The sequence below is a fragment of the Brienomyrus brachyistius genome, chromosome 6, assembly GCF_023856365.1.
Source record: "Brienomyrus brachyistius isolate T26 chromosome 6, BBRACH_0.4, whole genome shotgun sequence".
Lineage (NCBI taxonomy): Eukaryota > Metazoa > Chordata > Actinopteri > Osteoglossiformes > Mormyridae > Brienomyrus > Brienomyrus brachyistius.
The window spans coordinates 30,866,788-30,884,585 of NC_064538.1; the positions used below are offsets into that span (position 1 = coordinate 30,866,788).

Sequence of the window (17,798 nt, forward strand, 5' to 3'; positions counted from 1 at the left end):
TGGTTTGTGCTATTTGACTGTACCATAAGGGTGTTTTCATCGCCGCTAATCATTTGCGCATAGCTCGCCTCCATGCCCACAGCGCACCCCTGCGCAGATAAATGACTTCACACTGCTTTTTGATGACCTTTATGTAAAGTTGTTCTCCTGCGATAAAGAAACAGGCTAAATATCTGAGCGTACAGATACGATACAATGTGCATAAAAGGTTAACTGAGGCAAAGTTTTGTCACATTGACAAAAAGCACAAACTGCATAAAGTACAAAACAGTTATAGTGGTCAAAAATATTATACATTTATCTGTACAATTTATCAATAAAGAGCCGACCACAGCCTGTGATCACATCCTCTCTAAACTCTAAATTAACTAGTAAGACATGGTGTAGTTCTGATGAAGCCTGTAGCTGTATAGCAAACATGAGATCATACATAATGTGTTAATGGCATTCAGTTAAAAATTTAACTAGTAACTGAAATTAAGGTCCAGCAAGAAATCCTGCAATAAATGGAATGTATCCTTTGGTAATCTGAAAATGATTCTTTAAATGTGCTGTAAAGGAAGCTCATGCATATGCATTAAGCTCTTAGTATTCCATCAAAATAATAATTAAAAAAATCTGTTGTTTGTAACATGACAGATCTCCAAGTGTTTCTCAGTCATCCAGGTACATAATCTCTCTCTCTTCCACAAGTGTAGTTCTTGCTGTTTTGGAAGCTTACCCAATGAGGGATGGCATTTCCCCCCTTCAGAGTCTATGCTACACATCCACAGTAGACTGTCCATTCTACTATCGGGGGGGACTACAGATCTATTGATTAAATGGGTAAAACGTGTAGCTCTGCACAAAACAGATGAGCTCATTGTGGTAAGCAGAGATCATTCTCGTACCTGACGCTTGTGAGTTTTCTAGTGATGCTTTCATCCATAACATTCTAGAAAGGCGCAGTGTCGTTTAATCGGTAAAAGTGACCATTTGCTACCACGTTAGTGTCCTCCAAAGATTGCCACTTAAAGTATCAAGTTTTATAAATATTGGGGCTCCAGTAAGAGACCTTCTTACTTACAATTAAGTTTTTTGAATTGCTGAACCCAGCCTTACATTATTGAATTGTACTGATTAACACTACTTAGCATTCCGTTCCAGACTAGAAATAAGCATCGCTGATCTCCACGGTAATCGGTTCTTCATGAACATCACGAGTGACGGTGATATTCCCCCCAACCTCTGCTGCACTTCCACCCATTCCTTTGTTCACGCTACACTTTAATCACCAGAACAAACTACTTGAAAACTATAAAACTGAAAAACCGGGCAGTGGAAAACAAAATGGTGAAGGAAAGGTACATATGAGCGGTGTGAAATTTGTCCAGGCTTCCCAGTGGGCCTCTCCCAGGATTCCCCCGGCTGTGACCCGGGCACGAAGGCGGTGGCAGTGGTGGCGAGGGGGAGGGGGGCGTTAGGACACCCCGCCCAGCGTCAGTACATCGAAGCAGATGTTACACACCCGCACGGGCTTGTTCAAGTCGAATTTGATGATGGGGATCTCCTTCAAGGAACACTTGTGACACAGCAGGCGGCCACAATGACGGCTGAGGAAGGTCACATTGGAGATTAGGTGACCATCTTTGGCCAATAGGAGAGTCGTTCTATGCACATCATCTTGTGTTTATAAAAGCTAGCTGAGATGGGGATTCATGCCGGGGCAGTGCACACTCTTACCAGTGATGTTTCCTTGTGGTGACGCCAAACTTCGCTGTGCATTCATAACAGTTAGAGCCGTCACACCATGGTGGCTCCTTAGACAACATGTCTTCCAAGGAAAGAGAGATCAAACTCCATCAGCCCTCAAAAGAATAAACACCAACAAAATATCCAAGCTCAAGCTTAGCACCGCTATCATGCAACGTCATGAGATGTTACCGAGAAGCCGGAAGAGCAGCTGCTTAGTTGCCACTTGGTAGTTGAAGATGTTGACACCCTGATTGTTATTGACTCCTAGGCGGGCACCGGACCTCACGATGGCCCTGCACAAGTTGGCGTTTCCTTTCATGTATGCCAGCAGAAGCACTAGAATTGGGGAGCAGGGCCGGGTCAGTTATGAAGCACCACCAGACCCCAATTCTAAGGAGGTCACCCACAATGATAAAACTTACCGGTGTTCCCTTCGTTGTCAGGCTTGTCCAATGGATACTCCGGCATGCACTCGAGCACTCGAGGAAGAGCTCAAAGATGGCGGCGGCATTCTCCTTCCCATAATGCCCCAGGACATGCATTGGTGACTGACCCCTGTGAAGCATATGCCATTTATTTTTCCTCAATCCCGAACGCTTGTTGACAGTCAACAATTGAACAGCTTACAGTTCAGACACGGGAATAGTTGTGGGTCCCCACACGAGTTCTGTCAGGCATAAGAGCCTCTCAGATCAGAAAATCAGACTGAATTAACTACACAAGGCATCGACAGGCTATTAGGAGCTCAAACAGACTCGCTGAAATTCTGAACAGGACAGGCTTGGCTGGTATACCAATTTATATGGTATATAATGGTATACAATGGTATATGTTAAAAGAGATTCTATCACATGAACCAACTTTTCCAACCCTTTCTACTGATTTTGTAAGGTAGAACAGACTGAAGAACCTCACAACTAACAAGAAGCCTTGGCACCCTCAGGTCTTCTCTGAGGATGGCCCCCCACAGAGTAGAGACAGACTGAAAGAGGAGAGGTACCTGAGGTTGAAGGCTTCCGCATCTACAGTGGACTCCGTGAGCAAGATTCGCACGTTATTCAGACGTCCGTGCATCACGGCGATATGAAGGGCTGGGTGGAGGAATGGAGACAACCTTATGTAATCGAAGCATTTTTCAACACTAGAAGTATGGAAGTCACCATGGAGATCTTAAACTTGCATCGAGGCGGATGTGCATCATCATTTTCTGGATCTGCCACACCTCTTACCATTGTTGCCATTCTCATCCACAGCTGTGAAGTCCACACCGTTCTCCAGCAGCACAGAGCAGATGGTGGGCAGGTCCTGCTGGGCAGCCAGGTGTAGGGCAGTCTGCCTGTGCTTGGTCAGCTCGTTCACTTTGGCCCCAGCCAGGAGCTGTAACAGGTGTGCAGACCCCTGTGTTGCATGGATAAGCCAATACTCCCCTCAACCCAACACTCCCCATTCTCCAGCCTGCCTTGGAGCCTCTCAATAATTCCCTGGCATGATCCCTTTTCCTAGTGGTAATATGTATGATATTATAACTAGGTGTAAGGTTTCCCACCATAAACGAATGTGACCATTGGATCAGATTACATGAACCCTCTGTGGAAGCCACCTGGTTCAGATTCACATAGAGCTTATTTTTGTAGTGACTTATACTCCACCCTCTCCAGAAATATGTCCATCATACTTCAAATGTTAGGTAAATTCATTAAGGTGCTTTGATTTCTTAGTAATTCAGAGGCACTGAACGCAGTTCATGGGGCGGGGCCTGCGGTCAGCAGGGATATCTACCAGGTTGCGGACGATGATCTCGGACCCTGCCTGCACGGCCAAGTGGAGGGGCGTGAGCTTGGCAGCATCCTGCACTCGCGAGTTCACGTTGGCCTGCACACTGATGAGGAAGAGCACGCTTTCGATGTCTGAGTTCTGCACCGCCACATGCAGGAAGTTACGCCCTTTGTTGTCCACCTGAAAGAGGAGAGGAAGCGGAAAACAGATGACACTGGCTTCCTCTACACGAGAGGAGTCTGGTGGCAAGGCCCCATGCACCCTGGCCCCGCCTATGCACCCTGGCCCCGCCCATGCACCCTGGCCCCGCCCATGCACCCTGGCCCCGCCCATGCACCCTGGCCCCGCCCATGCACCTGCTCAGCCGCTCCAGACTCCCTCTTCAGGATGGCCTCAGCTGCCTTGTTGTTCTTGTGCGTCATGGCACAGGCAAAGGGTGTCATGCCCTGCCGGTCCCGGACATTTAGCCGAATATCCGGGTGTGAAATAAGAAGCTGTATGATGACGCTGTGCTGGTTGCTGATGGCCACATGGATGGGGGCCCTACCCTCAGCATCCTGCAACAAAGGATGGAGACTGGGTAAGAGCATCAGCATTAGGGCTGATCGATTATGGAAAAAATCATAATCACGATTATTTTGGTCATGATTGAAATCACGATTATTTTACACGATTACTCATTGACTTTGGAAATATGTTGCATTTATTGAACAGAACAGTGAATTCTCCTTAAAACAGATTAAGACAGATAAAACAGTTAAAGGCAAACAAGATCAACAATGTAGTGCACTTCCACAATTTTTTGAAAACAAGTAGTAAATAAAATATAAATATTAAATAAAATAAATAAATTAGTCCAAAATAAATTTGCTCACGTATGTGCCTTAACAAACTGAAAAAAAACAACATTTTACAACATTCTACATTTTAAACATAATTAACAATAAAATTCCGGTCAGTAACTCAGTCCAAGAATATTTTTGGCTGGCACACTATCGCTCAGAACAGCAAATATGTTTAACTTCAACTTTAGCCTATGTAAACATGTTTCAACATGGGCAAAATGCTGATAGGGTTACAGATCTAAACCTTAAAGGTTTTTAGCCAGAAACACCAGCCTATTCTCATGATCTGGTTTCAGTGATGAATGCAAGCAGGAGACAATATTTCCGCTAGTGCTAAAGACTCGCTCTGATGAAGAACTTGTGGCTGGAATACATTTATCATTTTCCTGAATCCTTCATTCTCAACTGTGCTAATAGGGCACATGTCTTTGGCTAAAAAGTATGCAACAGCATCTGTTATTTTTTTGTGCCTTTCTGAGCTGGATGGATACGGAGTTGCACTGAAGAGCGTGTCTTTAATGGATGACTGTGTTGCGGAGGATGTTGTGGGGGTTGTTCGCCGTTCTTTCTGTTTCTTTATTAGTTGGTCATATGTCGGTCTGTGTTTAAATTTTAAATGGTTAAAAAGATTTGTGGTGTTACCAACCGGTGCCGACACAACCGCGTAGCAAATCTTGCACCTAATATGTTTTTGATCCACGTCCGCTTCTTCGAATCCAAACTGTTCCCAAACAACAGAATTGCTTCTACCTCTTTTGTTGACCAAAGACTTCTGTGGCTGCTCTTTTTCTGCCATCTTCACTCGCGCTGATTTTTAAATGCGATCAGATGCCACATACACAACTTCTTCGCTGACTATAGAGAGAGAGAGTTCAGGCTTCTGGAAGGGCGAAAGTGCGGATGCGCGCGCGTGCGTCAGAGCGCAGGTCAAAATAACTTAAAAAAAATAAGTGAATAATCGTTTTTTTCGATTACACCATTTTTGTGATCGTTGAGACCCGAAATCGAAATCGAAATTCGATTAATTGCACAGCCCTAATCAGCATCATTATCACCATCATCTCAGAGCCCAACAGCACGGATGAAGGTTCTACTTTGAATTGGAAGTACACATACATATTACCCAGCCAACTAAAAGAGGACAGTTTCTAGGTTCTGTTCCACCAGAGGAATCCATGTTGAAGCAGAGTGAACCTAGCATGGGAGCATGACAGAGACAGCCACTTGGGCCCAGTGAGCTGACCTGCGCGTTGACATTGGCCCCGAACTCCAGGAGGCACTGCACCACCTCCTCCAGGCCCCAGCTGCTGGCCAGGTGCAGGGGTGTCTGTCCGTCCCGAGCCTCCTCATCCCCTTCTCCATTGGGACCCGGCCGCCGGGGGCTGTTCACGTCGCAGCCACTGGAGACAGGGTAGAGCCCAAAGCCCCATGGTGAGACCCACTGTCTGGGTGGTTCCTAGATACGCCAATGCAGAGAGGCAACAGTGCACACCTGCGCACGAGGAAGCAGGCCATGCCCTCATTGTTCTCGTCCACGGCGCGGTGCAGTAGTGTCTGCTGGCAGCCTCCCGGCCCAGGGCTCCAGCAGGTGGCATCGCAGCCATGTCTGACCTGTAACGGGCGTGAGTCGAATGCTCTGTCAGTGAACGATCCTGGGATCAGATGGCCACTCTTCCCACAGCAGACTGGCCATTCCTCTTTATATCCACGCTCAGATGAGGCTGCCATCTACAGTGCCTCATCTCTGGACTCTTAGGTTTTTTTCGTGGACTGATTCAGGTTAAGTACAACAGGCCGGCAACTGGCCACAAACTGCCCCAAAAGCCAGTTTAACAGTAGCACCAGGCCAATTTGCCTGCAAAATCTCACTGGCAGTGAATCACTGCAGCGCAGAGGAAGGCGGGCTCACCAGAGTGGAGGCGATGTCCTCCAGGCCACTCTCCAAGGCCAGCCACAGTGGGGGGTTCCCCTTTTCGTCCACTACCGACATGTCTGCACCTCGGGTGCATATGGCGTCCACCACAAGGGGGAGCTGGTTGCTGATGGCTAGCTGCAGTGCTGTCTTGCCATCCTGGGTCCTGTCAAAAAAAAGGGACACTGGCTTAGAACAGCAAGATACCCTTGATGCTCTCTCTCCCCCTGCAGTCCTCGAAGCGGGGCCTGCCCTGAGCCCATGCTAACCTGACATTAATGTCGGCCTGGTGCTCCAGTAGGAAGAGGGCGCTCTTGCTGTCCTGTCTCTGGATGGCCATGTGCAGGAGGGTCTGCCCACTGGACATGGTGTCGTTGATGGCAGCTCCAGAGCCCAAGAGCTGGGCGGCTATCGTGTGCATGCCTGAAACACAGTGCCCATGACCGTGTGACCGTAAAAACACACAACCAGCATGGGAGTCTTGGAGACCCAGGAGAAATAACGGTCATGGGTGATGAAACATGCCTGTCCACAGTGCCAGCCCCAGGACCGTCTGGTCCATGGAGTCCTTCAGGCTGAAATCTGGGATGATCTGCAAGTTGTTGGTGGCGTGGAGAGCGTTAGCTATAAGTATGAGACAACCCTCAATGAGTCACATGTTCATGGATTGGATGTAGCCAAAACTAAAGAGAAACACGGGTCAGCTATACTAGCGCCCCCTCAAATCTCATAAGAGGGTCCCTTGGGATTTTTCAGCACTAGTTAGCACTTTTTAGAACTTAACCCAAACCGCTAGCTAAATAACAAAACTATTATACCCATATAAGGCTAGCAAAGGATGCAGAAGCACCCCCTACCTTTCTGTTCCAGAATGACGGACACCACATCGGGGTGGTTGTGGACGATGGCCATGTGCAGGGGGCTTTGCAGCCACACGGCCCCGGTGTGGCCCCTCTCGTCACTAGGGGGCGCACTCACTGTCTGCAGGTTGGGGTTAGCCCCTTGCTGAAGCAGTTCCGCAGTCAGCCCGGCCAGGCCGTGGCGGCAGGCTGTGTGGAGTGGGGTCTCACCCTATGTGGTGGTGGGGGGGCACAGTCATGTTGTAGGAAGGAGGAAGTAAGGTGGGGTTTGCGAGGCAGGGATACATACCCATTTATTGGAATGGTTGACCTTTGCCCCATGAGTGGCCAGGAAGAGGGCAGCTGCCTCACGCCCCGCTGCTGCTGCTCTCTGAAGCAGGCAGTTTCCTGAGGAGACAGAGAGCACTATGTGATCAACTCCAGACAGGCATCAGCAGCTGCCCCCAGGTCACCAGCCCTCTGCTTAGGCAATACCAGTTCCTAGTAAGGTACTTCAGTTCAATAAGAAACTGGTGATGTCACATGCATTCCACAGATTTTCTTGAGGATAGAAAAAACCATACCAATCAAAAAGCTGATGTAAGATCTTAAAGTTATAAAAAGCAACTGCCAAAGTAAGAGTGAATTTCAAATGACAGCTCTGTCTTCCTCGAGTTGCAGCCCGCCGCAGCAGCACCACCTGTAGGTCTGGAGGACTCTGCACCTGTGGCCGCATCAGGTGCATCTGGGTCACTGCCCCGCTGGATAAGCCTGGCAGCAAAACTGTTCTCGTCGAAGGATGTCCCATTGAGCACGGGTGCATCGTCCTCGAAGGGGTTGACCGACGCGTCTGAGGCCATGGTGATATACTGCAGGGCCAGCCATAGAGCTGTGCTGCCCTCGTGGTCCTTTAGCTCCAGGTCCAGCCTGGACAGCGAGATGACAGAGTAGTGCATTGACTCACCATGACGACTTTTCACCCTAATGTTAACCAAATAACACTACAGTTCAGGTTCTCATGTTTTTATTATTATTATTTTACGGCCTCCTGCCGAAAGAGTTAGAGATGGAGAGGTGGGAGCTGTTTCTGTAAGGACAGGAACCGGCGGTGGCCGAGATCAGAGATCGAGGGCTGAGAAAGAGGTACATCCATCGCAGACATAGCCACTCACTGCCTGCACAGTAGAAGTTGGTTGAAGACGGACTCATTCCCAGAAGCTATTGCCTCGTGCAGGGGGGGTCCTAGGAGAGGGATACAAGTAAACCACATATCAACAAGAATGTGGTTGCTTAGCTTCGGGGGACGTCAAGAAGTCATACTGGCCATCAACCTTACAGTTACCCATCCACCCATCTGTCATCCATCATTCCATCTATCCATCACAGGGTTACAGTGATCCGCATAAAATAACCGATGTATGGCTAAAGGTCATCTGTCATGACCTCCGGTGTGAGAGGCGGCCACCTGCCTGCCTTTGCTGTTCTGCATGTTGGGGTTGGCGCCAGTCCTGAGCAAGGCCTCCGTGATGCGCGCGATGCCAGCCATCACCTCCGCCGCGTGCTTCTTGGGGCTGAAGGAGCAGACGAGGTGCAGCGGCGTCTCCACAGCGCCCTTGGTGGCTGCGTTCACTTTGGCCGAGTGACGGATCAGGAACGTTGACGCAAACTCGTCACCTGCAGGACCGTCAGGACACACACTCATAGCGGAGCTGGACCAGCACCAGACTGGGCGACAGGCCGGGCCAGAAATTGTTATTATTGACAAACCCCAACGTAACGGCTCCATTACAGTGTTTAAACAGTACCCTTCCAATAGAATGTCACTATAATGGGTCCTTGTACTCAAGAAAATGTGATGCCCTCTGAAGTGCCCTTCCAAAACATGACGGAATACCCTTGTAATAGAAACATGAAAATGAGATGTAGTATTCCACTATGAGATGCTGTTTCCCATATGCCCTCTGCCACAGGGTAACAAGTCCTGTACTTCTGGGCTTTGAAATTTCTGAACCACATGTTGGTCTGAGGTTGGTTGGGACCCCTCATGTTGGAGGACAGAGCAGCCCACCACCCAGTATATATTGCTGTAGCTGGGAGTCGAGTGTTAAGTAAGAGGGGCAATGCTGAGCAGGAGGGGTTCATCAGAAGACATAGAAAGGGTTTATAATGCACGGTAGGGTATCACATAACAGTTACAAACCCCAGCCACATCACCCCTCCCACTCGACATTCGGCTTCTTGCTCCAGTGATACGCCTCTCCCCACCACTGCAATCCCACCTCTCTGGATGGCCTTGTGTAGCAGGCTCCAACCACTCTGATCCACCATGTCCACGTCAGCCTTGTTGTTCACCAGCGTGGTGGCGATGCTCTCCAGCTTGCGAGACAGAGCCAGGTCCAGGGCCAGGTCACCGTTGTTGTCCAGTTCATTCAGCTTCCCGGGCAGCTGAGGATCAGAGGAGACAGCGCGTTTAAACCGTGTCACAGCGAACACACATGATATTCACACACAACAACCAAAACCACAGCACACATCCACATCAAAAAAAAAAAAACGTGAAAGCTATCAGCAATACCACAAATATAAAGCAAGAAAACAACATGGGGTAAAGTATTTCATTTCAGGCAGTGCCAGTTAATGTTAAATCCATTTCAGTTCAATTCAATTTTATTTGTATAGTGCATTTTCACATTACACTGACTCAAAGCGCTTTACAATATCTCCGCCCAAAAGTCCCAGAGAGCAAGCCAGAGGTGACAGTGGCAAGGAAAAACTCTTGGGAGGAACCAGACTCAGAGGGAGCCCAACCTCCAGGGGGCGGCAGAGGAAGTCAATATAACTGGATGGCAAAATCCTAGAGTGCAAATTTTAAGATTCAAGTCTAATTGCGAAGAGCAGACAGGTGATGCTGCTGCTTCTGATGGCAGGATGATTGGTGTTACAGCAACATCACGCCTGCTTTCCCGCCGAAGATAAGTTTTTGATGTACTTCACAAGCTGTGCCACCAAGGCACCACGCAATCCAAAGAGACTCCTCGGCCATGAGGAAGCCCGCCACTTGTCACATGACTAAACAGTGCTGACGTTCAGCATCGGAGATTTACTGCGGTTCACCAGAGTCAGCTGGTTGCCTCTCAGTCCACTGATTTAAGGTGCAATTCCAGTGGTTCCCAGGAACGATTTCACCACCCGCTGCTCTGATTCCGAGCACAGCGGATTATGGAAAGACAGGGGATCCGAAACTGGCAGAGTCTTCGAAAAGAGGAAGAGAGTAATGTGGCAGAGGGTACAAGCAGTGAGCTGAGACGCACACAGTGGCTTTGTAACATCAAAGACAGCACAGAGCCAAGCATGGCTTAATAAGAAAGACAAAGAAGCAGAACTCCTCGCTCAGCAGAGGGACGAGATGTGCGTGTTTAATGCGACTCACCTGTGAATCCATCTCTATGAGGTAGAGGAAGACTACGTCCTCACGCTCCACCTTGATGGCCTTATGCAGAGGGAACTCAGTCTTGGACTTGATCATCTTGTACAGTAGCTGGGCACTCATGGTACTGAAGTCCTCTTTCCTCAGGTCGTCCTTAGAGGCACGTGAATGGGGGGGGGGGGGGTATTTAACAGCACATCATTAGCACAACATAACACAGGCAACAACAAAGATTTATGCACTAATATTAGTCATTCCAAGTAAGTCACTGGTGTGGAGGCGTACATTTAAGACATGTATGCAGCAATGAATGATTGATGAGATTTAGTGTGGTTAGCGGGAATCGACATGTACGAGCATCCCCGCGTCCGGCCAGCCCAGAGAATGGGACCCACCCAATAGCACTGATAAATGAGCAAGGGGTCACCTGATCTTTTTAGCTGAGTGTCAGGGAAAATCTCTCTCCAGCACGGAGCCAGCACGGGGGACATGAATGTGTGATTGTAACCTGACAAAAGCGAATGCTTTTCAAGGCAGCGGTGCCACCCCCATAATTCCATGTTTGGTAGATGCCAGTGGCTCATGCAGGCACACAACATCATAAGAGGCCCGGGGTGGCACTGCCTGCACGAGGCAGGGGGGTTACCCAGTGGCTGGCGATGATCTCCCCCGCAGTAGTTCATCAGGGTGCTGGCGTTCAGCTCCTCCGCCGTCTGGTAGAAGCGGATGCAGTTCCTCACGTTCACAGAGGACATCACGGCCATTCTCGCACCTGCGTGGAGGAGGAGCCACACCTGAGCATTGGGTGTCTGCGGGGGCCCAGGGTGGCCACAAGGCGGTGGTGCCCCCCCCCATGACAGGGTACCTCTCCCGGAGGAGCTGCAGCTGGAAGCGGTTGGCCAGCTTCATGAGGTCGATCAGGAAAGTGTCGTCCTCGCTGAGCTCCAGCTCATCTGTGTAGGCCCAGCGCAGCATTGCCATGGCGACATTGGGCTTCGTGTCTGCTTGGGGGGGGGGGGGGTGGGGGGGGGGGAAGATGTCTATCACACCATGCATTTTTACCCATGCAGAGAGACACTCTGCCTTTCCCCCTGCGAAGCCCAAGCCCCGAGCCTCCCCCGCCTCACCAGACAGGTCGAGCTCCGTGACGGCTGTCAGGTTTGGACAAGCTCCCAGGCATCGCTGCGAGCTGCCAGCACAAACTTATGAGCACTGTACATCTTCTCGCCAACCTTTACCTTCAGGTCACTGAAATACAAAACCCATCTCTTAATTCTAACTGCAACCCTGGGAGAGATTACAACCCCAGGAACCCCTGACTGCCTTCATCCAATAAAAACAATAATAAAAAGCCATGGGCAAGAAAGGCAACCACAGCCATCAGCGCCAGGTAATCGCATCACCTGCCAACACCCATCAGCTCGCACACAACTGCAGCAGGGCAGCCATTAGGCAGACGTTATGGCCCTTTGCCCCAGGACATTGTGTCAACACCTCCCAGCAGCCAGGGCGGTGCTCACCTGTACTGGTCCTGCTGGTAGAGCTCGGCCACGATGGCCAGCAGGCGGCAGATGAAGGAGTCGCTGCCGCTTTCGCGAGCCGTCAGCAGGGTGCAGCGCTTCTCTGTGTCGGCCAGCTTCTGCTGCATCTTCACGTATTCCTGCCGCAGCAGGGCAAGGTGCTTCTGAAGCTTGGCCACCTCCTCTGCCGGGAGATGAAGACAGCGTTACAGGAGGGCCACTGTACCCGGTATCCCACCACCTTCCTATCTCCGCTGAATAACTGGGTGAGTAACTGACAACTAATAAAGGTGTGAAACTTGCTGTGGGTGGGATCACAGCTTGCTGTCAATCACCTGACTAAGTGGCTGATGAAAGAACCAATAAGTAAAGGACTGCACACAGCAATCCCGCCTCCCCTGCCATTGGTGAGATCAGAATGTACTGTCAATCACTTCCAGCTTTAACTTGATCAGTATCTGACTGCACATGGTAATCCTACTCACCGCAAGATTTCAAATCCACCTCCATGTTGCACTTCAAAACCAGCAGTTTCACGCTTATCCCTTTAATATCCTACACCTATGCTCAGATCTCATTTACTTTATTAATTCCAAAGCAAGTGCGGCAAATAGCACATTGCAAACATATGTGCCGTCGAGGAGTTGGCTAGGCATAAGTGCAGCTAGGCTGAGTTTCCAATGAATGCTCAGGTATCAGTGTAAGCAGGAGCTACAGCAGATCTACCAAACAAAGCAAGAGCTGAATGAGGCAGCTATTTAAATCTGCCGAAAGTGCAGCATTAAGAACGAGCCATTTCAGCCAACGGCTCCAGGTGACAGTTTACAACATACTTGTGATTCTGTCTTACTCTGCATTTTTTGTAAAGGGGTGAAGGTCCAGAGGTATTTAACACCGTTAAACATTGAGCTAAACCGACAGGCAGCACTGGAACGAGAACGAAACAGCAGTCAGGTCTGGCAGGAAGAGGCTCCAACATCCAAACCCACTGAGAGGTGAGGAGCCAACATACAGCAGAAAACTGCTCAAACAACCACCGGCTGGCTCTGAGCAGCAGATCTCACCACCCGAAGAGCACTTCCTGCATCCATGAGAAAGTGCTTTGCAGCCTCCACCAGTGGCTCTCAAGTAACATCCACATATAGACCTGATTCCACAGGTCACTAGAATATAAAGCTATTGATCAGGTTCGCAGGTGGTGGAACAAACCAAAAACAAAGGGCAGGGTGGGGCAGGGACTGAGACATTAGGACATTTACACAGCAGTGTTCATAACGGCCCTCTCGATGACATGCCTACACTGGCCAGCCGCCTGTGCTTTCCTGCATTTGCTGCATGCAACGCGAAGGTAGACAAGCGCAGCAAATACACAGGATGTTGCAGCTTTCTCCAGTAGACGGAGTGAGGTACTCACAGGAAATGAGTCCCCCACTAGGCCTCCCAGAAGAGCACGGTCACAGGAAAGACAGTTGCTGCATCAGCAAGAACCCCCCCCCCCCCCCCCCCCCACAGCAGCAGGCCGTCCAACAGCTAGCCTGCTCTTTGTTACTTTGCATATATCGCGGTCACAAAACACACACCCTGAAGCAAAAGCATCACCTCAATAGGCAGAAGGCAAAGAATCAGTGTGCTACCAACCTGCTTATTAAGAATGGCTAATGCTACAAGGGGAGGGACAGTAACGGAGTAAATAGTGCCAGAGAGCGTCCTAAACGGTCTAGGGGCCGGGTGGCGGGGGGCCAGGCCATAAAACATATTTTTGCCTAATGTTACTGACACCTCACCAGGTGGGAGAGGGGTGAATTCCGCTGAGTTTGCTAGCGGAATGACGTTACATAATTTTGTTAATTGTCTGTGGAAAACAAATGATCCCATCTGCAGGCCAGATTTAATGATGCATTAAAAATGTCATGGGCCATACAAAAGTGTCTTGTAGGATATACCTCGTCCACAGGCTGGTACTTCAAGACCCCTGGCCCAGTACAATCATCTTCAATATTTTAGCCCTTATGCTCTTTTATTTATTATTAGTCCAGTGCTGCTAACTTTGAATACTGACTAAAGTATAAATACTGGACGGGAATATCAACCAAAATTGACATACTGGTCAATTCCATACCAATATTTTGATTCTTAAGGAACAACGGCCAATACAGGTATGTTTGGCTGATATATCGTACATCTCATCAAAATATTAAATGAATGTGGCTTTTAATTAAAAAATCAGGTAATTACCCCATCTTCAGGAACTCCAAATCTACCATTTCCTATATAAATTATTATTAATAAAATGCAGGAGCAAGTCATTCACTGTCAGGCAGCAGGTTTACAGCTGCCTCCATGGCCCAGATTTTGCTCTATTACCATTATATCCTGTGTGCACTTGTCACAGCAGCTTAGGAATAGAGCTGAGCATGGCAGGAATGTTGTAGGCATGCAAAGATGCATCGTAATGAATTTGGCATATAACAATATGAGAGAGGAATATCAGTACACATTTATGACATTTCAAATAGTGGAAACATATTACTGTCCTGCATAATCTTAGTTTTTCCTAGCTGTAATCGCTTTGTTTAGACAACAGAGGGCCTTGCATCTATGCCAGCAACCAAATAATGCAAGCTGCAGAAGTAATGGGGAGAACAGTGGACAAATTGTTTTACTTTTAAGCCTGACTACAGCCTTCATAAATGTCCATAAATGGTTATTAAGAAAAAGCCTGTTACTAACTTTTTAATTTCTAATAAAAGGAATATTTTAGTTAACCGGCTACTATACTTTACTCAAACCTTTATAAATAACCAGTAATTTACAAATATTAAGAAAGTAAAAATAAATATTAGTTTTATTAAATTACGTTTTTTTAAGTTGACAAAGAATGAGAAAATAAATATTTCAATTTTTGGTAATGAATATTATGGGAAAAACTAATCATAAATCCAATATCGTGGCTCGAACCGAACTGTGAATTGAGCAAATATTTACATGCCGATGATGAATTGATTATCAATTTGCAAAACTAAAATGCCCCTTAAAGATACTCCTACATCTAGGTTGCGTGCATTTGCATTTCTGAAACTTAGGATGGCAGGGAGGGCAATGTACCAACCCGTTCATAATTCATTACGAAATCTGGCCTGTAGTTCTATCTATCATTTTCTACAGAATAAAAGATGATGCAAGGTCATTTCACTAATCAGCAACACCGACCCACCCCCCAAAAGAAAATCATATAGCGCTTCGCTTGGCGTTTTTTCCTGTATAAATCAATAGCTGGCCTTTTGACAATTTACACTGGCTTGCTCTCCCTGTTTAACAACGACAATAAAAAAAAAAGTTAGATTCTACTTTGTATTACATTATCCAACCATCCATCCAACCATTTTCCAAGCCGCCTACCCTACTGGGTTGCGGGGGGTCCGGAGCCTATCCCGGAAGCAATGGGCACGAGGCAGGGAACAACCCAGGATGGGGGGCCAGCCCATCGCAGGGCACACTCACACACCATTCACTCTCACATGCATTCCTATGGGCAATTTAGCAAGTCCAATTAGCCTCAGCATGTTTTTGGACTGTGGGGGGAAACCGGAGTACCCGGAGGAAACCCCACGACGACATAATCAAACAATCAATCATAATCAAACAGCTGATTAATCCATTCTTGATAAAAAGTAAAGGCTTCTGATGCATCAAATCATCCCTTCAAATAATTATTAAATCGAATCAATTGGGGTGAACGATTTACATCCCAACTGTGCACACAAGCTCAAATAATACAATAAATACATGTTCCATGATAGAATACTGTATGAAAAACCAGGATACAAACCAACACACCACCTCCCTAGACATAGAACTGGAGGTGCCAGTATAAGGCCTAAGCTTGTTAACGTGCTTCTCTCGCCCTTACACCACAGACTGGGCAGGAGTACTGCTTATGATGACTGGCTGCAGTAGAAGCTCTGAAGGAAAGGCTAGATATATCAAAGAGGTGATAATGAGGCAACCTATGGAACTGAAACACTTAAAAATCTGCCATTATAACCCAATTAGCAACCAACTTTCTCCAAACTAAAATACAAGAACCGCACTATAGCTAGAGTGATATGGTAAACTGCAATAATATTACTCAGTACCTCAACAGGTTACTATGAAAACAAACACCCCATGAGCACAAACCTGATGACCCTAACTTTCTTAAAAGCCACTTTAATGTCTCGGGGCACCTTTAATGCTGTTAAACTCATCACCTAGTGATTTCGCACTTTATGCGAGCATGGCTTCAGAAATGATGCGCAGTAATGTTTTACTGTATTTCCAAAATACCTACACCCTAAAGCCACGGAGTAATCCGACAGGAACATGTCATATTCCTCTCTCATAACTAAGCAAGCTGGACAAATAAACCGGAGAAGCACATTATATACCCTGCTTAACAAACCAAGGACGTGTTTGCTGCAAAACAATAAAAGCTAAGCGTTAAAGCAATAAAGTTCTGCATTACCAAGTTGGTCATACAAGGGATTTGCTGCCTGGTTAATGATACCCTCAGCACTGAGCTGGTCTGCCACACAAACAGTACTGCCAACCATTACCGCTCAGTAAACCCCAAGCTTTTTACCCCAAAGCCACACAGGTAACCTAGTGCCTAGGACACATTTCCCTTACTCAAGATCTGTTAAAAATAATTACCACGGATCAGCTGCCGTACTACCAATATCATAACTGTAAAAAGGAGCCCCACCCCATGAATCGACTAAACCTAACCCTTGAACCCTAATCCTAAAACTCCACCTAACGGTAACCCTAAAACTCCACCTAACCCCTGCCCTCGAAGTCCGCCTAAGGGTAACCCCGCTACAAATGCCAAAACGACGGGATTCTAGCAGGGTTTCCGGTTTCAAGCCGCGTGCATCCAGCCGATAAGACTGATACGCTTTTTAAAACAATGTATCTTTTTATTAAAGGGCTGCTGAGCACCGCTCCAGAGCTTGTTTCGGTTTGATAGGAGACGCACCCACAAGTTGGCGGAGTGGTTCCGCTGGAACGTAACGATCCGTCCCTCATTTTACAGTCTCTCATCATCCCCATTATTATTTACTATAATAGTTATTATGACCGCTTAGTATTTGCACCTGAATCCGTAATGACCGTCTAACACTGCGAGTCCCATCCCACAGCCCGGCTGCACCACCCAAGTCGTCACCCGCCTGGCCTAAAATGAACGCCGCCGAACCGAAGCGGGCCGGAACTGGGCCGTCCTGAAACCGAACAGTCAGCCGAGCCTCCCCGTGCCCCCCCGACACCGAACCGGAGCTACGGCGATCCGGCAGGGCGGCTGTCGCACATCCAAAAGACGATGATCCTGTACCTTCAGCCATGTTGGGTCCGGGGCTCGCCGACTGCTATCGCGAGAGGACGCGCGAGCTAGAACGCAAGCGGAGTACGGTTAGGGCAGCGGCTCGCAAAGGGGGCGGCGCGCGCGATAGTAGCCGAAGCGTCCTAGGTGTCGGAGTAGGAGTCGCTTAGGATTCAACAGATAAAAAAATAAACTATACTATAACTTAAATTAACATATGGGGAAGTCCTCCAATAACACAAAAAAATCCCTTAAAAATGCACGGTCTGTTTTTCATATTCCCTGGAAATCCCTTTGGGAAACACATTTAAATAAGCTGCACGCTACGACGTGTGAGGCGTGAAACATAACTGGGACACTTAGAGAGAGTACAGAGTACTTTCAGA

General features: G+C 48.0%; 1 protein-coding gene across 1 annotated transcript; it reads right to left on the bottom strand.

The window, feature by feature from the left end:
• Positions 1-113: 113 nt before the first annotated feature.
• On the bottom strand, positions 114-17,581 carry ankfy1 (ankyrin repeat and FYVE domain containing 1). Its single transcript, XM_049018116.1, is given in 29 exon segments — positions 114-1,592; positions 1,723-1,813; positions 1,924-2,070; positions 2,157-2,211; positions 2,214-2,289; positions 2,735-2,825; positions 2,964-3,111; positions 3,514-3,690; positions 3,867-4,067; positions 5,599-5,755; positions 5,848-5,966; positions 6,265-6,433; positions 6,537-6,690; positions 6,793-6,891; positions 7,125-7,338; positions 7,417-7,514; positions 7,831-8,033; positions 8,279-8,348; positions 8,550-8,780; positions 9,386-9,551; positions 10,537-10,686; positions 11,180-11,203; positions 11,205-11,291; positions 11,293-11,305; positions 11,399-11,534; positions 11,661-11,703; positions 11,706-11,781; positions 12,054-12,237; positions 17,425-17,581. Coding segments are annotated over 29 exon segments (3,522 nt in total). The 5' UTR covers positions 17,435-17,581; the 3' UTR covers positions 114-1,459.
• Between the last annotated feature and the right edge of the window lie 217 nt (positions 17,582-17,798).